This window comes from Centruroides sculpturatus, unplaced genomic scaffold (assembly GCF_000671375.1).
Source record: "Centruroides sculpturatus isolate CEXI.00-Female unplaced genomic scaffold, Cexi_2.0 scaffold739, whole genome shotgun sequence".
NCBI lineage: Eukaryota > Metazoa > Arthropoda > Arachnida > Scorpiones > Buthidae > Centruroides > Centruroides sculpturatus.
In genome coordinates, this window is record NW_019385063.1 from 13,961 (window position 1) to 40,563 (window position 26,603).

Sequence of the window (26,603 nt, forward strand, 5' to 3'; positions counted from 1 at the left end):
AGTGATAAATAGGCCTGTAATTGATACAGATCATAAAAATAATTATTCAGTGGCCATAAAACTAAGTAATTCTTTCAGTTTTATCTTTTCCAAGAATTTGATATCATATTTCTTTTTACTTGAACAATTAAAAATGTTTGTGTGTTTGTATAGCTACTAAAAATTTGCTTGGTATATCTGTGACCCTTGTTATAACTGTGAGGAAATATATGAAAATAAGTATAAGTTAAAATTGTTATGGCATTTTGCTCGATATAACCGTAAACTTTTTTATCCCTGAATGTTCGGAATTTGCCATTTTCCACTCCTTGTCAGTAAATTGTGCAAAATCAAAGGAGATGAATATTTGTCTTTACACATTGATGCTCACATTTGTGTATTTTCTTATTTTTAGTCATCAGTATAAACTATATCTAGTCTTTCATGTTTTAATTTAGTTAATTTCTTCTATGCAGTTTTTCTAGTTTCTTTTTGCATTACAGTGTTTTTTTATAAATCTCTTTTTTTTTATGCTTACATTTTTCTGCTTTGGTAACTTTAGCTATAGCTTCTAAAAAGATGAAAATGTCAATTATATCAAACAAACATCAGTCCACAATTAATATACATGCTTAATTTAAATATCTAGTGGTTTGTAATGGTCAAGAGACACTGGAAATGTATAAATTGCAATGTAGAACATATTATTATTATTATATAACTTCAGAAGATTTGGCAAAACCATTGATATAGCAAGGCTCTGAAATTAAGCATGTTGCAGAATCAGTGACTGACCTATAGTAAAATGAGTAGTAAGTCAATAATCTCTAAGCTTTTAAAATCAAGAAAAATATGCTTCTTCAAAATGAAAAATGTAATCAACAATTTTGATATTATTTGGTTGCAATCTGAAAAAATTGTAGACCTATACATTCCTACTGTCACCCATCCACTGTCTTCTTCTTTTAAGCTTTTTTTCTCATTAGCAGATATGAACTACTCATAACTATAAAAGCAGTGGCCCAATTGTCAAAGAAATATTTTTAACAAAAAAGTTTTGGTATTATTCAGAATTAAATTTTTTTACTAATATCAATTTATTTTGAAATATCCTGTTTTAACATTATCTTTAAATTTTATTTAAAAATTTTGCAATTGTTTATTTTAAATAAATAAGAACAAATGAAGTATAACTTTGCAAGTTACAGAATATTAGATGAATACAGTATAATTAAAGTTTATTTTTCTATAAAAATGAGTTATTTTTAGAATTTCTCACTTTATTTCTATCTAGTCCTTATTATATTTCATTTTTTATAAGTTATTTTTATGTATAGTATTATTTATATAATATATATATATTTATATAGATATCATCTGAAGAAAAAAGTCTTTCAAAATCCTCTGTTGGAACCTCTTATTATTCACCCTGGACTTCGGCTAGTATATTTTCTCATGTTATGACTTGTGATTCTTCTAAACAGAACCCTAATAACGTTTTAGTTAAGAATTTGTCATCAAGTAAAAGTGACAAAGATGAAGAAATGTTACAAAAGTAAGACATTTTTAATGTTAAAATCAACAACTTATCTATTCATTAATTTGCATTTTGATTTGTAATTCAGAGAGAACAATGGTAATGCTTCTTTTTGGCCTTCAGAAAAAGACGAATTCATTCCTTTTGATCCTCCATTTGTTTCAAAATATGGTCCAATTTCTCGTTGTTCGAAATCTTTAATACGAGGACCTGCTCCAATTCAAGTAAATGCTGTTTCACAGATGGGTGAACTTACTAGTCCAACCTCAGTAGTGAGACATCCATTATCATCAGCTGCATTAGCTCCTTCTCTTTTTGCAGCAGGTGGACCAGGTAACTGAAAAATCATTTTTGTTTATTCACTTCATAGTCTTAGTACTTATGTTAAGCTCAAAATCTTTTTGTTGATTGAAATTTTTAAAAGTTTTAAATATGTTTTAAGTTGCAGAAACCTATGCATGAACTCTCATTTCATGATTGGTTTTACATATGATTAAATCACTTTAGTATAATTCTCCACAATAAATAAAGTTTTCTATACAATAAATATTCATTTTGATTGTTTATTTTTGTCAATTGGATAATGTTGATCAACGTGGGTAATAAGAAGCCAATCAGTGATTAACACATTAACATTTTGGGTAACAAAATCAATCAATGATGGAAACAAATGCATGCAGTTTGAGTAAATTGCATTTATTATTTTAAAAAACATTTTTATTAAAAAAAAGTAAAATAAATAATGTAAGTAAAATAATGATTCTACTAGCATTATTTCCAATATTTCTTGCTTATTTTTTAAAATTAGGTACAAAATAATGCAACTTATTTTTTTGTGAAAATTCAAATATAAAAAATAATACTTTAATAAAGTAAATTTACTATTATAATATATTTGATTATTTCATTTTCTGGAAGCAAATTTTTTGTTTCAATTATCTATAAATAGCTTAAACTTCGCTGCTGTATATGTATGATCTGTTAACAAATTTTTGATTTATCTCAAGAATAAGTTTATTGCCATATTTTTTCAAATATATATTGGAGTTTTAGCCTCTCACCATATTAATTAAGCCTTACAATTAAACTTGGTAAGCTGCTTAGCTCATCATCCAGAAAATGCCAAAAAATGAAGTTTCTTGCATACACAGAACAAACAAAATAAGCAAAACTAAAAATATTTTTAAACTGTAATGTTAAATATATGAGATAATTAGAAGTTACAATTTTTAGGATTTTTTAGTGGCAGGTTAGCAGGATACAACTTAATCATTTCTAAGGCATCTCAACTATTCAGAAACCAGATTCACAATATCTCATAAGATATGACATAGTATCTCTCCAGTATTGTAAAATTGTCAGAAATCTATGATATTTTATATTTTGTATTCACAAAACACGTTGTACCATTTATGACGAAACCTAAGAAATTGATAATGAGATTGTCTTATGACATCATAGTGACCTTTTCCATTTTAATATTGTCAATCGAAAAGCATTTCTTAATGAGTATTTTCAGAATTTCTCATCTTTTAAATTTTTGCAATGTCTGAGAAAGGTGACTATTTTATTTTGTTAGAATTAAATGCTTTGTAGATAGTATAAGAAGAAGAAAGATAAAAAGTAACCTCTCATTAGACAACAGAAAACTATAAATGACCTAGGTGTGCAACAAAAACTGTCTGAAATTGATAGCAGTAGTCACATTAATAGAAATAAGGAAGAAATTTGGAATAAATGCACAAACTGTAATAGTTTATTTTTTATTTTATAAAAACAAAAATGTTAAATTATAGTGAATAAGATCTTTTTGTACGATGTTCTGTAAACAGTTTAATTTCACTGTGAGGAGTTCTATCAAATTTTATGGCATTTGATGACATCTTAGAAGTTTTGAATCAGAAATATTTTAACAGATATTCACAAATAATGGTCAGTTTGATTATCTGACAATAAAGCCAAATATTCAGTCACTGTCTTTCCCAGTATTGGAGGATAATTGAAAAACTTATCTACAGTCCTAAAATGATTACATTAAGCAGATTCTACTATACTTAATTTTGTAATTAACATTTCAACTTTATGATATTTTTGGTAATCTAAAACAAAGTTTTGGAATAAATTAACAAAAATAACTATTGGATTTACATTATACAGTGAACCCCATTTTTCCAGCTTAAATGGAACAAGGTCCAATCCAGATGATTAAAAAAATTTGGATAATCTGGAAAATTCATTAATGACATAAATAATACAGTTTAGATATACATTTTATTTTATTTATTGCACATTATATATACTTTTACAACAATAGTAAAAGTATAAAGCGAAAGACATATCTGCATACACTATCAGTTCTATTTTAATTAGGATGCTGTACATCATTTCAATTAGTAAAGAATTCTGTGAGTTTGTTTTGTTTCAGCTTTGAGTGATGCTTACATGCTGCACAATCTCATAGACACTTTACCATCAAAAGTTCAGTTGGTTCCATGTCAGGTTTCTCTTCTAAGTATATTAACACATTTTTGAGCATCTAAATGTGTTAATTTGAGCATCTATGTCTAAACAACCCATCTTTTTGCTCTATACTATCTGTGTGATAATCAGAATTACCATAAGTCTCCACATTGTCATCAAATGAACAAGCAACAATACAGTAGAGCGTCGTTTATCCGAAAGTCGGTTATCCAAAACGTCTGTTATCCGAAAGAATTCCAGTTAGCAAATTTAAATTTTCGCTAGTGCTGTGGTGCTGCAATCTTTGGCTATGTCTTGGGCTACTCAAATATTTTACGTTTTTGATACTAAATTCACTTCTGAAGTATAATTTTTTATTGTTTTTATATTTTTCAATAAATTTATTTTGTTCGTACAAAATAAAAAAATAATTTTTAACGATACAATAGTCTTCGTTAGGCTTAACATCGACGAAAATTCAACGCGAAGCGACACGCAACGNTTCTGAAGTATAATTTTTTATTGTTTTTATATTTTTCAATATATTTATTTTGTTTGTACAAAATAAAGAAATAATTTTTAACGATACAATAGCCACGATTATTATTTTAAAAAGTTTACGTTAGGCTTAACATTGACGAAAATTCAACGCAAAGCGACACGCAACGGAGGAAAATTTCAACACGGGATAGGTTAATATATTTTTTCGTACATAATCAGTTATCCGAACAACTCCAGTCCCCAATTGATTTGGATAAACGACACTCTACTGTAATGTCTTTCTCTGATAATTGAAAATCTTTATCGTTGTTACATTGCAAACACAATTTGAGGTCATTGATCTCTATATCTACCCACCCTTCTATATTTCTGAACATTCCAACAAATTCTGAAGGGTCAATATCATTGTCAATATCAACCACACAAAATTGTGCAGTTTCAGGACATTTTTCCATGACTTTATAATTGTCAATTCACTTATTTGGTCCCAGAATGAAGCAGTCATGTAAATTACAGACATGTAAATTTCTTTTTTTGGATTAACAGGATCCAGATAAATGAGGTTCTCCTGTTTATGCAAACATTAGTTATCGTATAATGTCTAAATTAAGACTGGGTTATAAGCAAATATGTCATAGATGCTTTAGTATAGATGACAAATGTGTCATAAAAAAAGTAAAAATATGAGTTAATAACTCTTTCAGCATTAATGATTTAAAATTATTTTAAAACACTTAAAACATTTTTTTTTAATTGAGTGATTCTAATTAGGGCCATTTTAAATTTCTTTAAAAAATATTGTAATTTTTTGACATAACTATTAATTATTTACTTTTAGACAGGAAACAAGAAAATTTAAAAATACATTTCTAAATTTGTAATTTTGAAGATAAAGTGAATGTATTTTTAATTCAATACTAAAATTTACTATATATTTTAAGGTTTTGCTGTTCCTGTTGCTTTAATTCCAACAATAGGGGATCAATATATACCAGTTGTGGAATCTATGGTTCCAGTAGCAATGGATTGTTTACCTGATCAACCATCTCAAACAATGTTTGTATATGTTTTACTTTGTAACAAAAATAAGTTAAATAGTTTGCATATAGTGAAAAATAGAATAATATTGAAATCTCATACAAGCACAACAATCTTAATTAATTTATTATAATTTAATTTTAAGATTTTAATTTAGTTTAAATTGTTAAAGTAAAAATAATTGATGCATATTATATAAATATCAAAGTAAAATTATCTAATAAGAGTAATGAGAATAATCAGATTGGATTTAAATATTATTATTTATATTTTAGAACTAAAGTAGCTGAATTATGTTCAGAAGAAAATTCATTATCTGATAAAAACAATGTCAGTGTTTCTGAAATAAAGGTATATATGATGACTTTTTTAATTGTTGTTTACAATACAAAACATAAAACTTGTTGTTGTTGTTGTTGTTGTTGTAATTTAATGTGGTTTTATTATTATATGAACAATTCAGAAAAAATATTTTCAAAATATTTTTTACAAATATTAACTTGATAATTGAGAAACTTATTGAAACAATAAATACATAGAAGAATAATTTTTCAAGAAAAATTATCAAATTATTAAATAAAAATATTGTATGACTTTATTTAAATGTATTTTAAACAGAATATATTTTAAAAATCTTTTTATTATATCATTTTTATGAAGATATATATTATAACATTTGAAATTTTAAAATTTCTAATTTACAAATTTTTTTTCAAATAATGCATTTTTTTAAAACTTCAAACTATGAAAGACTAATATATTTTTACCAGGTTGTATTTAAGCTAATAAAGAAATTAATTATTCAAAATTTAATTAAAGAAATCATTAATTAATGCTTATAAAAATTTATTATTAAAGTAAATAAAATTATCATCTCTGAAAGTTTTAATAATTTAAAAAATAATTTTAGAAGCAATTTTTTAAATGAATTATATTTGACTTTTAATTCTTCAAAAACAAATGTCTTTGCATTGTTCTTATTCAGCATTATTCTATTTTTAAAGACTGTTTATAAATTTTTATATTTGGTGATGAATATGGTTAGATAGAAAAATGAAGCATAAAGTTAAGTAAAGTGAAATATTGTTAAAAGAAAAAGTTAAAACAAATTAATGTATGATAAAAGGAATATATTGTTAGGAATAACAACTAAGGTATAAATGAAAGTAAGAAATTTAGTCAAAAGAATGGAGATGTACAGAGAATTGATAAAATAAAACCTTGAAGTAGGACAGAAAGATAGATAAAATTGTTTATAAACTATAGAAGAAAGGCATTTAAGATAATAGAGAGTTTCATAATATATAGTATTTAAAAGGAGTAATGATAAATAAGAGATGCAAAAACATTATCAAATGTGAAAATTAGTATGTATAAATGATAAGTGAAGATGTAACAATCATTTTAAAAAGCTTCTTGTCTGTATTATTTAATTGCAAAAAAATTGCTTAGTTACATATGACTAATGAACAGACTTATTACACACCCAGTCTATTTAATTAACTTATTGCAAAATACATTTCAGCCTTATTGGTCCTTAGGTTTTTATTGGACTTGTTTACTATTGTTGAGTTACTGTCTGAGTGATAATTTAGAATCCTATTATTAATGTGTATGTAATAACTTGTAGTAATTGTACTATTAATGTATAATGTAATGTTGGCAAATTGTCACCATAGACTCTGTTTTGTATGTCATCCAATTGATAAGGAGCCAATAAGGCAGAAATGCATTTTGGGTTAAATTAATTAAATAGGCTGTTCATTAGTCATATATAACTAAGTGGATAGTTTTTGTAATGTAACTATTAGTTTGTGTTGATGCTTGATAGTTTGAATGTATTAAATTTATTAAACTTTTGCATATGAAATGTTAAAAAACTATTAAAATTGCAATTTACTGTAAAGAATTAGTATTATTTTAATGTATGAGCAATTATTACATTAGTAAATATGTATGATAAGCTAGAAATTTCAATCACAATATCATGCATCAAATATAAAATTATCATTAAAGAAATAATGCATTTTACTGTTAGATTGTTAAAAGTATTACATCTTTAAGTATTTTGTGTGATGATTAAGAAGTTTGAAAAGATTATTACTTTAAGTAAAATGTCTTTAATTTGAGAAAGATTTTATTTAAAGAGGTAACACTTTCAAGCTTTGCAGTTTATTCTCAATGAATTTTATTGTAAAAACAAAAACATTTTTTTAAGAAATTATTATTAAAATCGCATATGTACCTACATATTTGGCCAGAAGTGTAAAAAATAAAAAAATTGTGTAAAACTTTTCAAGTATTTCATAAGTATTTAAAAATAGAAAAATAATCTTATATTGTTTAGCAGATTAATTTATACTTATTTTGTAATGATAAGTTGCTGTCATGTAAAAAATATGAACAGTGATTGATATATATACTATTGTGTTTTACTACATGAATAATCCTGGATATTATATATTGTTTAATACTTGTAGAATTATTACAGCTTGTGTTTCTTTTTATTAAAATAGCTGTTTTGAAAACTAATACAGCAGAATCTTGATTATTCAAGTTAATAACTAGTACAAATCATCTAGATAATACCATAAATAATTCCTACCTTTTGCAGAACATGTCTTCCAGTGAGTTTTCTTGAAAAAAATTGGACAGGAAATGCTATCTTGTCTTTTTGCAAAACTTAAATTTTATAGATGTACAAAGTTTGTGAAGTGTTAGAATGTCACTAAAATTTGAGTTGTCTTGATCTAGAAAGTTTAACACAGTATTTATATATGTCAGCACTTCTGCAAGTGAAAACTGTTTCACAATGCTATATAACTGGATTGCTGTATGTTATATCTTTCTATATAATACGTCTCTGTAATCCAAAAAAATTTGGTAGACGGACTGGTTTGATGAAAAACAGGTTTTGGTAGCCCATACACAATTTTTATTTTTAAGAGTAAGTACATAGAAATATTTTGTAGTGTATTTGATGTCATGTACTGATTATTATAGTTTTTTATTGTTTTTAAAAAATTAGCACTGAAGAGGGGTTGGATGTGTGTACCAACCTGAAATGCATTTGTCATTTTTTTAAAAATAAAAGTGAGTTCCTAACTGAAAGTTTGGCTGTGAGTCCGTCTACCAAATTTTTTTGGATTACAGAGATGTATTATATAGAAAGATGTTTCACAATGGTTTTTCCTAGTCCTCTCCTTCATTACTTTATTGCACAAATTTAGCCCTTGATTTGGCTTCTACAGCAATAGTGACATCATCATTTATTTAGTATCCAAGTTGATTATTATCACTGCTGAGCCATTGTTCAATATCTTCTTTGTCTAACATCTTCAAATCCACTGATATCTTGAATGTCCTGGATAAGTGAGTTAGCTGTTATAGCTTGAACTTGATCTTGGATTTCAGTTATACTGTCATTATACTTTTGTCATTCTTCATCACAACAGGAAGCAATTTTTGCCATGAAGTTGAGCTTGGTACTTTTCAAAGTTGAGCTTGGTACATTATTGTGAACAAAAAAAAAATGCATTTTCTATTATTTGTTTCTTGAAAAATTCACAGAGCTGTATCTTCCAGAACTGCATAAAGTAAAGCTTTTCTGTAGCAATGTTTGAAAGCTTCCAGTATGCCTTGGTCCATAGGCTGCAGAAGCAACATCACATTAGAAAGGAGATAAGCCATGAAAATTTGGCTGTCAGTTGTTGGGATGGGAAGGAGTGTAATTCAACAATAACTCTGCTCTTTGTTGTAAACTCTTGGGTCACAGATGGTCTTGAAGAAAAGGAACAAAATTTTTTAAAAACCAATCTTTAAAAATTTTTCAGTTCATTCATGCTATTAGCTTTATTAATGGAAATGATGCATTTATGTTCCTTTAAACGACTTTGGACTTTTTGATGTTCCAATGCATATGATTTTAATCTGTGTGAACCACTGATATTAAGACAGCCTAACACAGTTATCCATTCCTTACTGGACTTATGAGATACAAGCATTTTGGAAGGCAAAGCCTTTCAATACAAGCCAGTCTCAAATCAACAAGACTCATGAGTCTTGATAAGATGCTTAAATTTTACTAGGTGTGAAGTGACAGCTTCAGAATTACCACTTAGCTTTTCACCTCAGATATCAGCTGTTTAATTCAAATGTGAGATTTAAAGTATTGTAATCATTTCTATGATGCAAAGCAAATGATTCAGAAATAATTACTTTGAAATCATTTGGCTTTTTCAAGCAGCAATGGCCCAATGTAAGACATTCCTCTATAGACTTTTTCTTAAACCACTCAAAATTTGCCATATCCAAGTTAAGTTTTGAACCCTTTATGGATTTCTGTCCTGTTCTATTAAAAGTGCTTGATGAAGTGACAAATTTATACAATTCAGTTTTGTTGCAGATGATATCTCTCTCATTTTATTTTCATGTTAAACTTTGATGCAAGTTTAGCTAATGATTCATGTTTTCTGGACTGTTCAATAAACTGTATTTTCTGAGCAATTGTCAAAACAGTTCTTTTTCTTTTCACTCTCACACTGGATTCTGACATTTTGGTGATTATATTCAACTGCGACTGACTTATGCAACATGCCTTACTAACTTCAAGGTGGTCATCATGTAACTGAATACAGAAGTGATAAGTTGGCATTATGCATCCTGTTCAAGAAACGCAGTAGAACAAATATTAAAAACAGGATGAATGATAGTCATCAGAATCAGACTCTTAGACAAAGGATGAATGCATTATTTTGCTGCTGCTCTATTGGGTTTTAACTGTAGTAGGTCTGCTTGTTTGTTACCTGTAGGAGTTTAAGAAGGATGAATGTTTGCAGATGTAACCTTCACACTTGTCTTTTGTTAGAAAATCCTGGTTGGTAGTTTCATCTTAACTCTTTCCTTATTGTGATATCATAGTCATGAAATTAGTGGCATTTTGTGCTAATGAGTGTCTGGGAAAAATCCACACAAAATATCTCAGGATGTTTCTAACAGCCAATAATTTTAAATTATGCTACATATGCTACAATTTCAAAGCATATGGAATGCTGTAGAACATTCTAGAATCTTTTTCTACATTCAAATTTCTACTACTTTCAAAATAACAATGGAAGATAATGTTTTACACTGAAGAGGATACAACTTTTACACATCAAATAAAACATTAGGAAAAAGCTTATTGTAAAACATTTTTCAAATGAAAAATTTTCAAAGTGGACTATTTATTGCATTCTTCAATATTTTGAGAGTGAATTACCACCATATAGGAGAAAGGGATCTTGTAGAAAAGCAAAAATTGTAACAAAAGGAAAGTTGGGAGGATTGAAGAGAACCTTTGAAGACAGTGAAAACCTTTGGGGTACAAGTGAAAACAGTGAAAGCCTGGGGCTACAAATCAAATTGAAATCTTGATTTCAATTTCAATTTGATTAGTAGCCCCAAAACTGAAAATATCTTGTAGTTGGCTCCATAAAGCTTTGAAAACAAAAATATTCAATATTGAAAGATGCAGATAATTCTAGACAGAAGGGATATAGAAAGATCACTGGCAAGATAAAGTCTGGAAGGTTTTTTGCAAAAGTTCTTCATTTTGGGTGATGAATCTTACTCCACTCTCTCGCACTTGATGATCAATGTTAATGGTAGATTTTATACCAGTGATAACTCTTCTATACCTGTCAATGTAAAGTTTTCCAAGAAAAAGAAATTTGAGGGAAAAGTGTTAGTTTGGATTGCAAATGAGATCAAAAGGATTGAGTCAAGCCCTAATTAGAAAATTAAATTTTGCTATTAATTCCTAGTGATATTTAAATGGATGTATACACTATCTGATTCCTTACATTTGAAAGAACTATTCTCAAGCAGAATGTGTATTCTGGCCAGATCAAGCAAGTTCCCACTTTCCATAATCATACTGGATTACCTGCAACAAGAAAGTATCCTCTTCATCAAAAAGGATAACATAAATTAGACCAATTAAAGATTTTTGAGCAATTCTTAAGGCTACCATTTATGAGAAGGGATGAAAGGCAAAAAACAGATTGGATGATCAATTGCATAAAGTATTATCTGAAAAATGTGAACCAAAGTCTTGTACAGAAAGTTGCATTGCATGTCTAAAGGTGAATTCACCATGTTTAACAATGGGGACTTTATAAATGACTATTTAGTTCAGGGGTGTCCAACCTTTCTGTTTCTCTGGGCCACATTGGAAGAAGTCATAAAATTCTGGGCCACAAGTATATCGTGGCCCAATCCGTAAATATACTTGTATATTTAAGGATCTACATGCCTAGATTATAGTAATAAGTATTAAAACTTTATCACGAAAATAGATATTTTAAAAAATTACTTCTACAGACACTTTTAATTTCTACTTATAAATAGATAAATTTATTTATTATAAAGGAAAAAAACAAAAATTTATTTGAAAAACACAAATATTTGTTTTATTTGGGTTTTTAATTAAAAAAAACGAAACACAGTTCTAAAGTGCATTTTTATTCAACAAATATATTTATAAATAATATGTAGGCCAAAATTGTAGCCAATGACCCAAATGATATTTTTTACGCCAAACTAAAAAAGGGTAGCCAAATTTGGCGCAAAGTTGCCAAATCTTTCAACCCTGAAAGGAGTATTAAATAAAGCTATAGTTGGTATTCAAACGATTATAGACCTAAATTCGGAGAAAGGACAAAAAGGTCAAAAAATAAAGAAGTGAAAAGGTTAAATAGATCTTCTGTTATGCAAATATTGATCTTTAATTTTTCAACCTTTCTCAATTATTTTTATTTTTTTGCTATTCTCTTCTTTCCCTGAATTTGGGGCTATAATCCTTTGAGTCACGACTTCAGCTTTATTTAGTATTCCTTCCTCATTCACACATTTCAAGCATTTGAAAATATTTCCTTTCTATTAAAAAATAAAATACGTATAAAAGTTTAGGGCTTTGTGAAACTTCTTTTTTGAAGTTTATGCCCTTAAAATAAATAAATAAATAAAAATTTGTCAGTTTTGTTTACACGTTTTTCGGGCCGCATGCGGCCCGCGGACCGCGGGTTGGACACCCCTGATTTAGTTCATGGAGTTTCCTTTTTTTCAAGGCAAAATATACATTACACAAATTTGTGTGGATTTTTTCCAGACACCCATTACAAGTTTTATTTTCTTTCTTCTGTCTGATCTTGGATAACTGAGTACACTGTTAATTGAGTGCCAGATAATTGATAATTGGATAATCTACTGTATTGTCTGCAATTTTATATGATCTGAAAAATCATAATGTAATGCATGACTTTCTGCATATTATGTTTTGTACTGTACAACAGATCAAGTCTTAAGTAATGTGATATTTTTCCCAATTAGATAATTATCAAATTTTATGAAATGTTGCCTATAATATACATACAATTTCATTTCTGGTTTTGTTTTTGTTTTTTATGGTTTATAGTTAATTTTTAAATGACACCTCAAATTCTTGATATAGATTAAAAAAAAATAATCGATTAAATATAGAATAACTATTAAAATTACAAAAATTGTAAAAAATTTGTAAAATTGACTTCATCACATTTTAAAATAAATTCTAAATATCATTTATGGTAGCTGTTATTATGTTCTATGAATGTATGTCTCTTTAATCCGAAAAACTATTAAGTTCGGTAGACTATCATTACAGCTTTCAGGTTAGACACTTCTTTTATTGTTTTCTCATATGCATTTTGGGCTTATATACTATATGCTAAGCCCCTCTTTAGTGCAAAACTACAAATTATTAAAAAACAACAATTAGTAACATGACAAAATTTCTCAGGTGTAGGTCATATTTACTGACTTAAAATTGTCAACTTATACGATACATATGGTTCTGTCTTCTAAAATCATGGTATATAACGGGCAACATTGGAAAGAGTTTTCAATACAGCCATTAAAAACACCAAAAATACACTTTTTACACATTCATAAGGAAACCCTAATATATTAATATTTTTATAATTTTTTCCTCCATAACATCATATATTCTAATAAAATAACAATACATACCCACTTTTATATTTTTCAACATAAGTACATCTTTTAAAGAATGTGTATTTTCTACAACATAACGTTGGAGTAACATTTTTATAGTTCTTTAAAATGTTCATAATTGATGAAATAGTTTGTAAAAAGGGCTTTGTCATTTGTGGAACTATTTCATCAATTATGAACATTTTTATAGTTCTTAAAAATATTTATAGAATAACTACAGTACAGCATCGTTTATTCGAAAGTCAATCAACCGAAATGTCGGTTAACCGAAAGCATTCCCATTGGACTGTGTCGTGCTGAATCAAATGTTTTTGATACTAGATTAACTTCTAAAGTATAATTCTTTTGTTTTTATATTTTTCAATATATTTATTTTGTTTGTACAAAATAAATAANAATACAGTTATGTTTTGTGCTATAATATACTTATGACTAAATATAAATAAATATAAGTTTAATAAAATAGTGTGAGAAGTCAGGAGCGAAAGGGGCTGTTCCCTAAATGCCACTTATTTGGCATGGGTTGGTAAAACCTGCTCACGTCATCGGATGGTTAGAAGGGCAAATAGTTGAGTGGGGAGGTTGCGATGGGTACATCAATAGGAGCCAAATAATGGCAGGTAGTCAGGTTTAAAACTTAACAAATAAAGTTTAATATAATCTAAATCTAAGATATACATAGATATTATACAGTAGGCAGTTAAATGCGATTAAATATAAAATCATACAAGGTGGTGACTATTCAAATTCCTATGCCATGTGTAGCATGCCTAATTCTTCGAATGCAGAGAGAGAGTTTACACTTATCTATCCAAAATATCTCAGGTCTTTGTTGATTGTTGATATGACATCGTTCTATAGTCTTGAAGAGGATTTTCTGTTGAGGAAATCGTGAGTGTCTTCTCCAGGGACTGGATCAGATCTATTTTATGGAGGTAGAGGCATATAGAGCCTCTTCTTGCTCTTCCTTTTGCACCAGTGTAGCAAATGGGACTTTCTTATGACAAATGCCCAGAACTCTCGGTGTCTCATCCTTTTATGTGTTTAGCCTGGGAAACTGATCATGTGATCGGCAGTTGTTTGGAAACAAAGGTTGATTTTGCAGGTGATAGTTTAGCTCTGACTCTTGTTGACGCAACGGTAACACTTACTTTCTTCTCCTTTCACAATCAGATGTTATCATTTAGCAACTAACTATTTAAGGTCGGGTCCATTTGTTGTCAGAGAGCGTTATTCAATCCGTAGCTAGTGCAATGTTTTCTAACAATCGCGATGAATGTTATATAAAAGTTTTTTTAAAAACGGATCAAAATATCCTTAAAATCCTGGATCTCACAATAGTAATGATAAAAAAAAAGTTTTAATTAGAGAAATTTTTGCATTAAAATTATTATTCTTAAGTTTATATTNTTAATTCAAATTGGGCATTGTCAAGAAAAGAAATTTATAAATATGGAATCAAGAATGTTTTAAACATGTCTCTTCATAGTTGCTTGATATTAGTTTCAGAATATATTTTCATACAAATAAAGAAGCACCTAGAAGACATCATTGCAACAATTATTTGAAATGAAAACCAAATGATCAACCATGGAACAAATTAAATGGTATGATTAACCTTTTAAACATTATAATAATAATGTAGAAAAGTATTCATGATTGGTCTTTCTGATGATTCACTAAAAAGTTTGTTATTCAGCTTCAATATACTTCAGATATATTCCAGTTCTGCTCTCATTCCTATTATAATTTGGTGGTAGGAATGATCTGTATTAGTTTAAATTTCATGAAGGTTCTCAGTTATCAAGCTGTTTTCTTCATAAATGAATAATTTTAATTTATATTGTTGTTTATTATTATAGGAAGAACTTTGGGTTGTTGAAAAAACAATAAAAGAAAGAGAGCGCATAATTACAAAGGTAAATTTTCAATTTACTTACTTTTGTTTGGAATACTTTTATTTAATTTTTTGCATGCTACAGTATTCTCAAACATATTACAAACAGGTGAAATGCATATGCTAACATTTAGTCAGTCAAGTGTATATTAACATCTTGACAGTCAAGATAATTTCTATGAAAAAATTTTCTTCACATAAAATAATAATTTATTTTATTACATGTTGTTTTATGATATAATATTTGGCTGATATCTACTCCACCAAACATTGACAACAGTTATTCCTATAATTTATGTTTATAATAAGAATCTTTTCTTTACTTGAAAAGTAATTAGGTAAAATAATAGTAATAAATAAAGTTAAAAGTTTTCAAAATTAATGAAAAACACTGATTTTCATAAAATAATATTATATTTATAAACTATAAAAATATATACAGTGAAGGGGCTTTAAGCCGCGGGCCAATAATCTGCGAATTCACTTAAGCCGCGCAGAAAGCTTGGATCCCAATTTTTTGACACTATGGATTGTACGGACGTGGCCTCTCAAACACTCTAGACCAGGGCTTCTTAAACTATGGGTCGCAACCCCATTTGGGGTCGCTTAGCGAAATCTTGGGGTCGCGAGATTTTAATGCAAAATATTGAAAATAATTTGTGAGAGTTTGAAAATGGCACGCTTTGTGTGATAGGTTTCGTGAGTTGTGCTTTGTGTCACTTCTGGTGCAGAGAGACAACGATTCAGCAACACTAGTGAAAACTAGTGTAGTGTTGTTGCTTTTCACTGTATTCAGTTGTCTCTGTTCCATTGTAACACAAGAGTGAACTGTGGTAGTACACCATTATTGTTTTTGCAAATTTGTATATATCTGTATTTTATATTGGGGGTCGCGAAAAAAATCACAATCATAAATGGGGTCGTGAATAAAAAAAGTTTAAGAAGCCCTGCTTTAGACAGGTATTGACAGCTGTCATTTTGGCATTTTGAATGTCTGTGATTGACATGCTATGAACTATCTCTGATTAAATATTTAAATGCTGGCTTATAACTTCAAAGAGGTATTTATAGAAGATTAGTTTTTTATTTATCAATAAACAATAAAACAACTTACAATGAAATTCAAATACAGTATTAATCTGTTTTATCCATGCTAAGTGTCAGCGTTATGGAGGCCGCCATTGTAACCGATTCACACCTTACAATGCTACAAAGTTAATCCATGGTAAATCTGCAAAAACTTGACTTGTATTTGAAGTACAGTGTATTATTTTTAATTTGATAATCTGATAAAACTTGAAATTGTATAAATATAAGTCACAAACCCAACATAAATCACTTCAGTTTCTGAATCTGTAGCATGCACATCATATTTGTTTAAAAAATTTTTACACCATGAGTTATTTATTTATTATTTAGCATATGGCTTATACATGACACAAATAAAGCGTAACAAAATCAAATAACACAAAACCAGGAATGAAATAGAAAAATAAGAAATAGTAAATCTATATACAAATAAATAATTATAAGAACGTTCAGAGCTGTAGATCTAGTTCGTTTATCCACTTTACGGCTTATGGAGTGAACATTAGAATATCACTCCATGACAGAACAAACCTTGTAAATGGGGCTCTGTTCCTGTTTTCCAGCAGTTTTTCCACAATGCCATGCAGTCATCGTCAGTTAAGGCCATGTCTTGAGCTGTCTGAAGGGTTGGATTCCGAGATTTTAAACGGTTAATACTCAAAGATGGAATATCTTGGTGAACTTGGAACTGAGGGTTTTGATTTATCTTTAGGAACTCACGGGCAAGGGCCCTAGATTGTTGCAGATCAGGTGGCATGACTCCTGCCAGTAACAGTAGCCAATGTGCCAGTGTGGATCGTATGGTACCAGAAACCAGGCACATCGTGACATTAAATAACTTTACCGAAGTCAAATCCGTGCACTACAACTTAGGAACCATGAAATAAATTTGATAAAAAACTCCCATTAAAAAACAATTAAGCTTTAATCGAGCCTTATCAAAGGCTCATTAAAATTGCGATAAAAAATTTTTTGCGCAGGCAAAAAATTTTGAAAAAATTTGGGGACCTAAAAAACATTCCAAAAATTGAAAAAAAAAATTTTGTCAAAAGTGGCCTTAACTACCGAATTTTACGTAACGCTATGTAACCTTGACGAGTTATCTCGTCAATGGGAACTGAGGGGTTAAAGTACTCATTAAGGCTGATAACAATTGTAGGTTATCAGGAATATATTGAAGCTAATAGTACGAAAAGATAACTTGAAAATGCTTATTTAACTGAAGACAGTGATAAATATAACCAAAATTTTTGAGTTTTATATATTAAAGCTTGCCTTATAGTATGATTTGAGATTTTAGGATTTTAGAACATTCTAATTCTGTTGTACTTCTTAAATTTGTCAAGTTAACAAATATTGGACTAACCAGAATTTAAAACGTTTTTCTTAAAAAAAAATGATAAAAGTTAAAACTCAGAAAATAAAATCACATAAAATCATTGTAATCGGTACAACTTATTTAGTTTAATAGATATTTAAAACTTACATAAATAATAAAAAAATATTAAAAAATTTTTTAAATTGAAATTTAATATCTTAATAAGAGAGTTTATAATTTTCTTATTTAACTTTCTAGGGACTCTTTTATAGCATGCAATTGTATTGTTAGATTTTTGGATGATTGATTTTTTTGTACATATTTTTAGGAATGCATTTTATCTGAACATTTGGGACAAGCTATAATTTAAGAATCACATGATGATAATATATTTTATTTAAAAACTCTAGTTTTATTTTTGTAATGAATTGAATTTAATCTTCTATAGTATTTAATAAATATAAATGAAAGTATAAAAAGTATATATACTCATTAAATATAAAAATGGTGAATAATTATAAAGTAGTCAAATACAGTTATGTTTTGTGCTATAATATACTTATGACTAAATATAAATAAATATAAGTTTAATAAAATAGTGTGAGAAGTCAGGAGCGAAAGGGGCTGTTCCCTAAATGCCACTTATTTGGCATGGGTTGGTAAAACCTGCTCACGTCATCGGATGGTTAGAAGGGCAAATAGTTGAGTGGGGAGGTTGCGATGGGTACATCAATAGGAGCCAAATAATGGCAGGTAGTCAGGTTTAAAACTTAACAAATAAAGTTTAATATAATCTAAATCTAAGATATACATAGATATTATACAGTAGGCAGTTAAATGCGATTAAATATAAAATCATACAAGGTGGTGACTATTCAAATTCCTATGCCATGTGTAGCATGCCTAATTCTTCGAATGCAGAGAGAGAGTTTACACTTATCTATCCAAAATATCTCAGGTCTTTGTTGATTGTTGATATGACATCGTTCTATAGTCTTGAAGAGGATTTTCTGTTGAGGAAATCGTGAGTGTCTTCTCCAGGGACTGGATCAGATCTATTTTATGGAGGTAGAGGCATATAGAACCTCTTCTTGCTCTTCCTTTTGCACCAGTGTAGCAAATGGGACTTTCTTATGACAAATGCCCAGAACTCTCGGTGTCTCATCCTTTTATGTGTTTAGCCTGGGAAACTGATCATGTGATCGGCAGTTGTTTGGAAACAAAGGTTGATTTTGCAGGTGATAGTTTAGCTCTGACTCTTGTTGACGCAACGGTAACACTTACTTTCTTCTCCTTTCACAATCAGATGTTATCATTTAGCAACTAACTATTTAAGGTCGGGTCCATTTGTTGTCAGAGAGCGTTATTCAATCCGTAGCTAGTGCAATGTTTTCTAACAATCGCGATGAATGTTATATAAAAGTTTTTTTAAAAACGGATCAAAATATCCTTAAAATCCTGGATCTCACAATAGTAATGATAAAAAAAAAGTTTTAATTAGAGAAATTTTTGCATTAAAATTATTATTCTTAAGTTTATATTTAACAAGTATTTATATTACTTTTTTAATAGTCTGAAAAATTAAAGGGCTCTTCAGAAGGAAGATCTTCTGTTCCTACATCAATTGGTCCATGGCCATCACAAACATTAGAAAACAAACCACTTATTAAAGAAGAGGTATTTACATTTTTATAATAAAATAATACATAATTATTATATACATTTCATGAAACAATAAAAATATTTTTGTTAAAATATAAGAACTTTTTAAAAATATTTCCTGAATAATAAATATTTTATTATATTACTTTTTCTTTCTATATTATTTAACAGATGGCAAATAAAACACTTTTAATGAGTAAGATAATGATTAAGCATTTCCTTCCATGTTTTATGAAGCATGGATTTTCTAATATATCTTACAAGTGGTTTTTTCATAATAGTAAACAATTTATTTTTTTTATTTGACTTTATTGTATTTATATTAATTACAGAAAATATACAAAGACATTCAAAATGCATATACTCACCATCAGGAAAACTTTCAGTATGCAGTAGAATCTTGATTTAATGGACTAATTGGGGAAGAGGTTTCTGTTGTTGCCAAAAGTTTGTGAAATCAATTTTTCCTCTAGGCAGCTGCCCCTTCCTAGAAGAAAAATTAAAGTGTAGTAATTGACACACAGACACACAGCACAGACGTATCAATTTAGTATCAGTTTGAATAATGAATATTGTGACTAGACAAGAGCCATCTTTCGTGAAATCTCATTTTTCCTCCCACTTTCTCAAAACTAATATGAGTTGCCCCCTCTAGTTCAGATCCTGAGTACGCCACTGAAATCAATTGTATTTTAAAAAATATACAGTAATACCTCTTTATGTTGGACACCTTGATTCCATAAGAATGTGTCCAATTTATATAGGTATCCAAGCTGTAGAGTGAGTTGTTTCTATCCTGAAAGAATGGAAATTAAGCTGGCTTTACAGGCATGGTGTGCCTGTTCTAAGATGTATCAAGCAAAATGTGTGTGTGTTGAGTGAATAACATTTGAACTTATTGATTTTTCTTAATTTATTAACATTTTAAATCATGAATACAATCATTTAATCTTGCTTCAGCTTTAACGCTCTTTTAAATAATTTATTTACTTCAGCTTTAATGTTTTTTTAAATTATTATAATGTACTTTTGAGAATGACTAATAGTCACATGATTGATTTAATGGGATATGACAATGCATCATTGGCAATATGTTAAGGGGGATGCCTCCCAAGAAGATCTTCTATAGGAAACTGTCCCCTATTTATATGTTAGGCATGTGAAGAAAATCCAGGAAATGTCACAAGCTAGTGCTTTGATGAGGAGTGAACTCATGACCAGTTGGCCAAGTATTCTTGATTTTATCCATATTGTCACTGGTGGGTAATAGTCACATGAAGGTCAGATGGTTAAGTCAAAATAAGCCATCAGCCTAAAATTCTGGAGGATCCAAAACTGAATCCAGACAAACTCAGTCAACAAACTCAAGGATTCTTTTGGGAAGTGATCTATTCTAGATATGTCAGACCTTGTCCCTCACCAGCTAGTTATCTTGTTGTGGGCCTGGCTGACCTACCATAGGCTTGAAGAAAGATCCTATTAGTGTCCATAGGGCAGAGACAAAAAAGAAAAAAAAATTATATACAATTTACACTTAATGGCTGATGTAGGTTCAAGAATATATTAAAACATGGATCAGATTCAAAACAATGAATGATAACTAGTGGTGAACAAAAGTAATGAATTTTTTTCTCAAACTAAAATATTTGCCATATTTATAGTCAATTGTCAGCAAAATTTTTGGGTGCTGAAGTAGCCAATTGGACACAAAGTATTCAAATATGACAACTTTGGTCTTTAGGAAGAAATGATGTTTGAGGCTATTGGTGGTTAGTAATGTGGAAAATCTCAAATACCATAAAAAAGGCTGTTTGCCATAAGTTTCCTTATCTTTCAACTGATAAGACCTTAAATAGGACATTTGTTTAGGATAACTCAACAGTTAAAACTTAGACACAAATTTCTGAAAATATCTTAGTTAAATCACAAAAAGGTATCCAAAATTCAAGGTAGAGAGATGTCCAAGAAACAGAGTATCATATACATGTAAAAGTATAGGGAGGTGTCCAAATTCACAGGTTTTACTATATTAATACAGACTTTCAATGTACAGCTGTATTAAAATGATGTTATATTGTATAAGTATGAATAAAACATGATCATAATGTACATTAAAATAATTTATGTGTCAATTTGAAAATGTTTGACAAATTAAGGAATTACATTGTTGCATTCTGTGAAATATTTTGACACACCCTGATATTTGTGAAAGTGTGCACCAATTAATGAAGCAGAAGATAGCATCTTGTATTAAAGTTGGTAGTTGTCATTTTCAACAGTTATTATAATTATGCTGTTTTGAACATATGTTCATATGTGTTTTTATGATTGAAATTAATCAAAGAATCAACTCCTGAAGTTTTTTGCATATATTTAGAATCATCCTGTATATGTATCTTTGATGGTTTTTGGAAAAATCACAATTGAGATGAATGTGTAGGCATGGAAAAGATTTTCACATTTTTTTAAAGATGCTCTTTATAAGTTTAGACAAAGGAAAAGCTGTTGAATGAGTTTGTAATTGCAATTTAAAATTGACAAATAACACAAAATGATGCATAGTCTGCACCATTTTAAAATTGGTTTTTAAGCAAGATAATCAATCTGTGCATTATATGAAGGAAATTAAAATTCTTGATATGAATCACTCTATATTTAACACACATGAGGAACAACCAGAAAAAAAGTGTTCCTGCATGAAAAAAATCTACTGTTCTAAGTACTATTGACACATGTTTCTAAGATACCTGGTTGTTGAATGGAACAATGGATAACATAATGTGCAGTGGCAGTTCAAAATGGTGACCTGCTTGGAGAAGTGATACCATGTTGGAGACATATTGTGTAACCGTGAAGAAAGTGTGAGAAAATATCAGAAACATTTTTAACAGTCAATGTGATCCTCCTCCACAATACTCAACCTCACATTGCATTGAGCACATAGAACTTGCTACACAGCTTCTATTGGACAATTTCAGAGTATCCACCTTACATCCCCAATTTGGCACCTAATAGTTTTCATCTGTTCTCTGCCTTATAGGAGCACATGGCCTCTCACTTTTTTTTGGTCAACAATGAGTGCAAGTGCACTGCAAGAACATAGCTATGACAGCATGACTTAGACTTCTAAGCATAGGGGATGGAAAAACTTATCCCACACTGTGACAAATATCTAAACCATAATCAGAACTATACAGAATGAGCAATTATTTATTGTGACATTGTCACTATGCCAGGCTGCAATTTGTCATCAGAATGCACTTAAATTTAGTAGTGTCTTGCCCTATATATGTCATGCTTTTCCTGTTAACAATGAATTCATGTTAGTCATGTATCTAACTCTGTTCAGGAGAAAATTTTTGATTTGAAATAACATGACTTCTGGTCTAAAGTGGAAACTTATATATAGCTAATTGACATCTCCTGCCCCTAAGCTTTCCATATCTGGTCTTAACTTTCATCTATCTAACACTGTTCTTAAGGAAGGACAGACAACAGGCAAACAACAGTGGGAATTTATAGGTCTACAATTTTTTTAAATTGCAGCCCAAAAATAAAGAATTGTTGTCACTTTGAGATCACATTTTCAGTTTACAGCAGTGGAACCTTGTCTTCTGTAGATAAATTAGGGAAACTTTTTTCTGATCACCCCTCATATTTGAAAAATATTAAATTTAAGTAAAAATATATTTTACTTATAAATATATTTAATTTTCATTGAAGTGAAATAATGTAATATTTTGACATTTGTAATACTGAATTTTTAATACAAAATTTGTTTGTTTTATAAATATCTAGGATGATTATGAAATGCAAGTTGGTGAAGAAATGAGAGAAATTGAACAAAGATGGCTTCAAGAGTTAGAACAAGAAGAAGAAACTTGGGGAGATGAGCAAATAGATGATGAAGGTGGTTATTTATTTATTATATTTTTTGAAATTTAATTTTTCATTTTTAACTATTTTTAACTTTTAATTAATGATTAAATAATTTAACATATAAATTTTTACAGATTTTATAAAATTAGCTAAATTTACAGGAATATTAAAATTTGTTTATACAGTACAGTAATACCCCGAGTTATGTAAAGTAATGCAGACCATTACGTAACTCAAATTTTACATAAGTCGAATTTGTAAATTGCTTAAGTGTAACTATGTAATTAATAATCAATGCTGTATTTATTATTATATGTGTACTGCACATATATTATTTATTATTTTTTTGTTTAATTTGGTTTGTTGTTTCAATTGCATTTTAATGTTACAATACTGTAAATAAACAACGAACACTATGTAAATGTAGTGGTGATAAACAGGTTATTATGTATTAAACAAATCACTGGAGGCAAATGACACTAATGATGTGAAACAATACATGTACAGCGTTCCTAAGCACCTGGAAAGTCAGAGATTTTCATTAGTGTTCAGAAAAAGTCATGGAAAGCCAGGGAATTTGTTTCCTTGGTTACCTTGTTGATTTTGTTTGTTGACAGTATGGCTGACCAAGTATAGATATCAGCAGGCAGCAAGAAGTATTGTGGTACAATGCAACTTATGAAAAGGGGGTGCAGAATATTTTCAGGATCCAAAATTTTACCCAAACATACACAAAATTTCCCCAAAATTTTAGCATACAAAATATACAAGCGTACAACAATACCAATTGATATTTTAAAATACGTTTAGATTTTAAAACTGCTGTATTAACTATGCAGTATTATAAGTTTGAGAGAAAAATCCGATACTCTTAATAATCTAACATTGATAGAGAATTTTTAACTCTATCTCTCACAATTTACTCTTTCAATTTGAGGGCAGGTGTTGATGAACTGATGAAAAAAAAAATGATAACAAAGAACCAAAAATGATAAATAACTTAAATAATACCATTTGAATTAATAATATCATTTTTCATTTTAATAATTTTGATCACAAAACAAAACAATTTCTGATTTCTGAAAGTTTTTTCTCAATTTATTAATATTTTATAGTTTGGAAAATTTATTAAGGGACAAATTTAATAAATTTATAGTTTTGTACATGGATTATACAGAATTTAATAATAATTAATGATTTTTTTTTCTTTATTTCAAAGCCATGAAGTTTAACAGTTATGAGTTCATAACAGGATAAATTATTTTTATTTAATAAAACATTTTAGTTTTATGTAGAGAAGACATGCCATAATTCTGTCTTTTTTATTTTAATTTTACCAATTCATCAATTATAAAAGTATACAAGTAAAACAGCAAGGCTGTATTTGGGACAAGACTATGTCTCAGAGACTCACTACTAAGCAGGTCTTGTTCTCATTTTCCAATCTTCTTTGGTATGGCTGGTTTTGAGCACGATCTTTCAGACTTCATTGACCATGACCATGAGGTTGTCCATGAGGCATTTTTGGTGAAATTAACCTATCCAATTTTGAAATTTCTCTCTGTTGTGTGTTGCCTCAGGTTAAATTTTTGTCGATGCCTAACAAAACTTTCCCATTTTTGAAAATAATAATCCTGGTTATTATATTTTATAAAATTATTTTTTTATTTTGCACAAACAATATATATATTAATAAATGTGAAAAGAAAACAAATTATATTTCGGAAGTTAGTTTTAATATAAAATTATAACGACTAAGCGCCATCTCTTTCAAAAACGTTCCGATGATGAAACGAGATATCTCAGGTCAACTGTGCTGACCTTGATGAGATATCTCGGTCAAGATGAGCACGTGGTGAGCAGAGATATGTCAGGAATAACATGGACAGGTAAATGGGATTTTTTTCAAAGATTCGATTTCTCATTTCGAACTTCCCAACACACGCATTTGTCAAAATTCAATTTCACATTTCCAACTATCTAATGAGCAATGCATGCACAAATCTTGCACTACTGCCTATTTGAGGAGTGTCGCCATTTCGAATTTTATTTTGACTCTGTTCTCAGTCCCCTGAGTACCTACAAGTCTGGTTTTTTTTTATATGCACATGATTTGAACACCTAATACTTTGTGCCAAATTGCAACTCCTGATATGTACTCATTCATACCTCTAAGCTGGTAACACAGCAGGCAGTACAATTTTATAAACAAGACATAGTCTTGTCAATAACTGTTAATTAGAAAAAATAACCTATAAAAAGTTGGAGAAGCAATAGTGTATGTGTGTAGTAAGTCAAATGATGTTTTATTTTGTTAATGTTGTAAAGTACTATATTATTTTTCCGACTTTTCCAACGATTATCGACACGACTGTGTGCCAGATATAGCCATTCCCTAACGGGTACTTTACACGGATTCGCGTTAGTGTGCCAGGCCTGGACTTTTAGCGTGCATCGAAATTAAATAATGACCAAGTTTGTCAATAACAAATCAAGTATTTAATAAAAGTTCTAGTAATAAACTATTTACAAAATTTAGTAAAAATCAAACAAAAATTTATTCAATGAAAATCAATAAGAATCAACCCGACAAAACTCAAATCAATCTAGTTTCTAACTTAAATCTATTCCCCTTTGGAATTTGACAAAATTCAAAGACTTAACTTATATACAATAATTCTTATGAATTAAAGATCCTAATCGTCACCTCAGTATACTAGAAACCTATTTCCTCAACTCTCAAGACTTTCTCTATTTGTCGATCCACAAATCGAATAACTTCAAAATCGCCTTGGAACTATTTGATCCTATCGGACACCTCTCTCATTTACTGCTACGAAGCTCACCAAGCTCATTGCTAACTGGAGTTCACCTCGTTCATCTTCACTTGACGTTCGGACTTTATACTGTGAGGTGACGTCACAATTCTGACTGCGATCACTCCCCTCATTTACATACTTATTCGCTAACAATAAATTTTTTCTATTTGTCTGGCAGCCTATTTTTCCGACAATACTCGCTAACCTTTTACATTATTCTTTTTTACAATTTTCAGGATGTTTTATTCTTTTAAGGTTTAGCAAATTTAAGTTGTGCTCGTGGGGTCTTCTCCCCCCTTTTTCTCGGTGCAGACTTACTTTTTTCCGCTTGGGAACGCAAGTGTGCGTGAGTTTTTTTTTTCTACGACGCTTTTCTCTCGTTTGTGAGTT

General features: G+C 29.2%; 1 protein-coding gene across 2 annotated transcripts; it reads left to right on the forward strand.

Annotated features, from left to right (window-relative positions):
• The first annotated feature begins 1,320 nt into the window (after positions 1–1,320).
• LOC111634131 lies at positions 1,321–23,475 on the forward strand. 2 transcript variants are annotated; one of them, XM_023378835.1, is made up of 7 exons: positions 1,321–1,534; positions 1,605–1,849; positions 5,419–5,533; positions 5,791–5,866; positions 15,412–15,468; positions 19,426–19,530; positions 23,314–23,475. In XM_023378835.1, the coding sequence occupies exons 1-7, from the start codon at positions 1,440–1,442 to the stop codon at positions 23,458–23,460; spliced, it is 840 nt and encodes a 279-aa protein (XP_023234603.1). In that variant the 5' UTR covers positions 1,321–1,439; the 3' UTR covers positions 23,461–23,475. The 2 variants fall into 2 exon arrangements, with proteins under 2 accessions (XP_023234603.1, XP_023234604.1); XM_023378836.1 differs by having other exon boundaries at positions 1,359–1,534; positions 1,640–1,849.
• Positions 23,476–26,603: the final 3,128 nt, after the last annotated feature.

Bases quoted from the DNA above. Each gene is read 5' to 3' on its own strand.
- LOC111634131 (XM_023378835.1), top strand. From the start codon at position 1,440: ATGACTTGTGATTCTTCTAAACAGAACCCTAATAACGTTTTAGTTAAG. The intron at 1,535-1,604 runs GTAAGACATTTT...TTTGTAATTCAG, and splicing joins GATGAAGAAATGTTACAAAA to AGAGAACAATGGTAATGCTT. The intron at 15,469-19,425 runs GTAAATTTTCAA...CTTTTTTAATAG, and splicing joins GAGAGCGCATAATTACAAAG to TCTGAAAAATTAAAGGGCTC.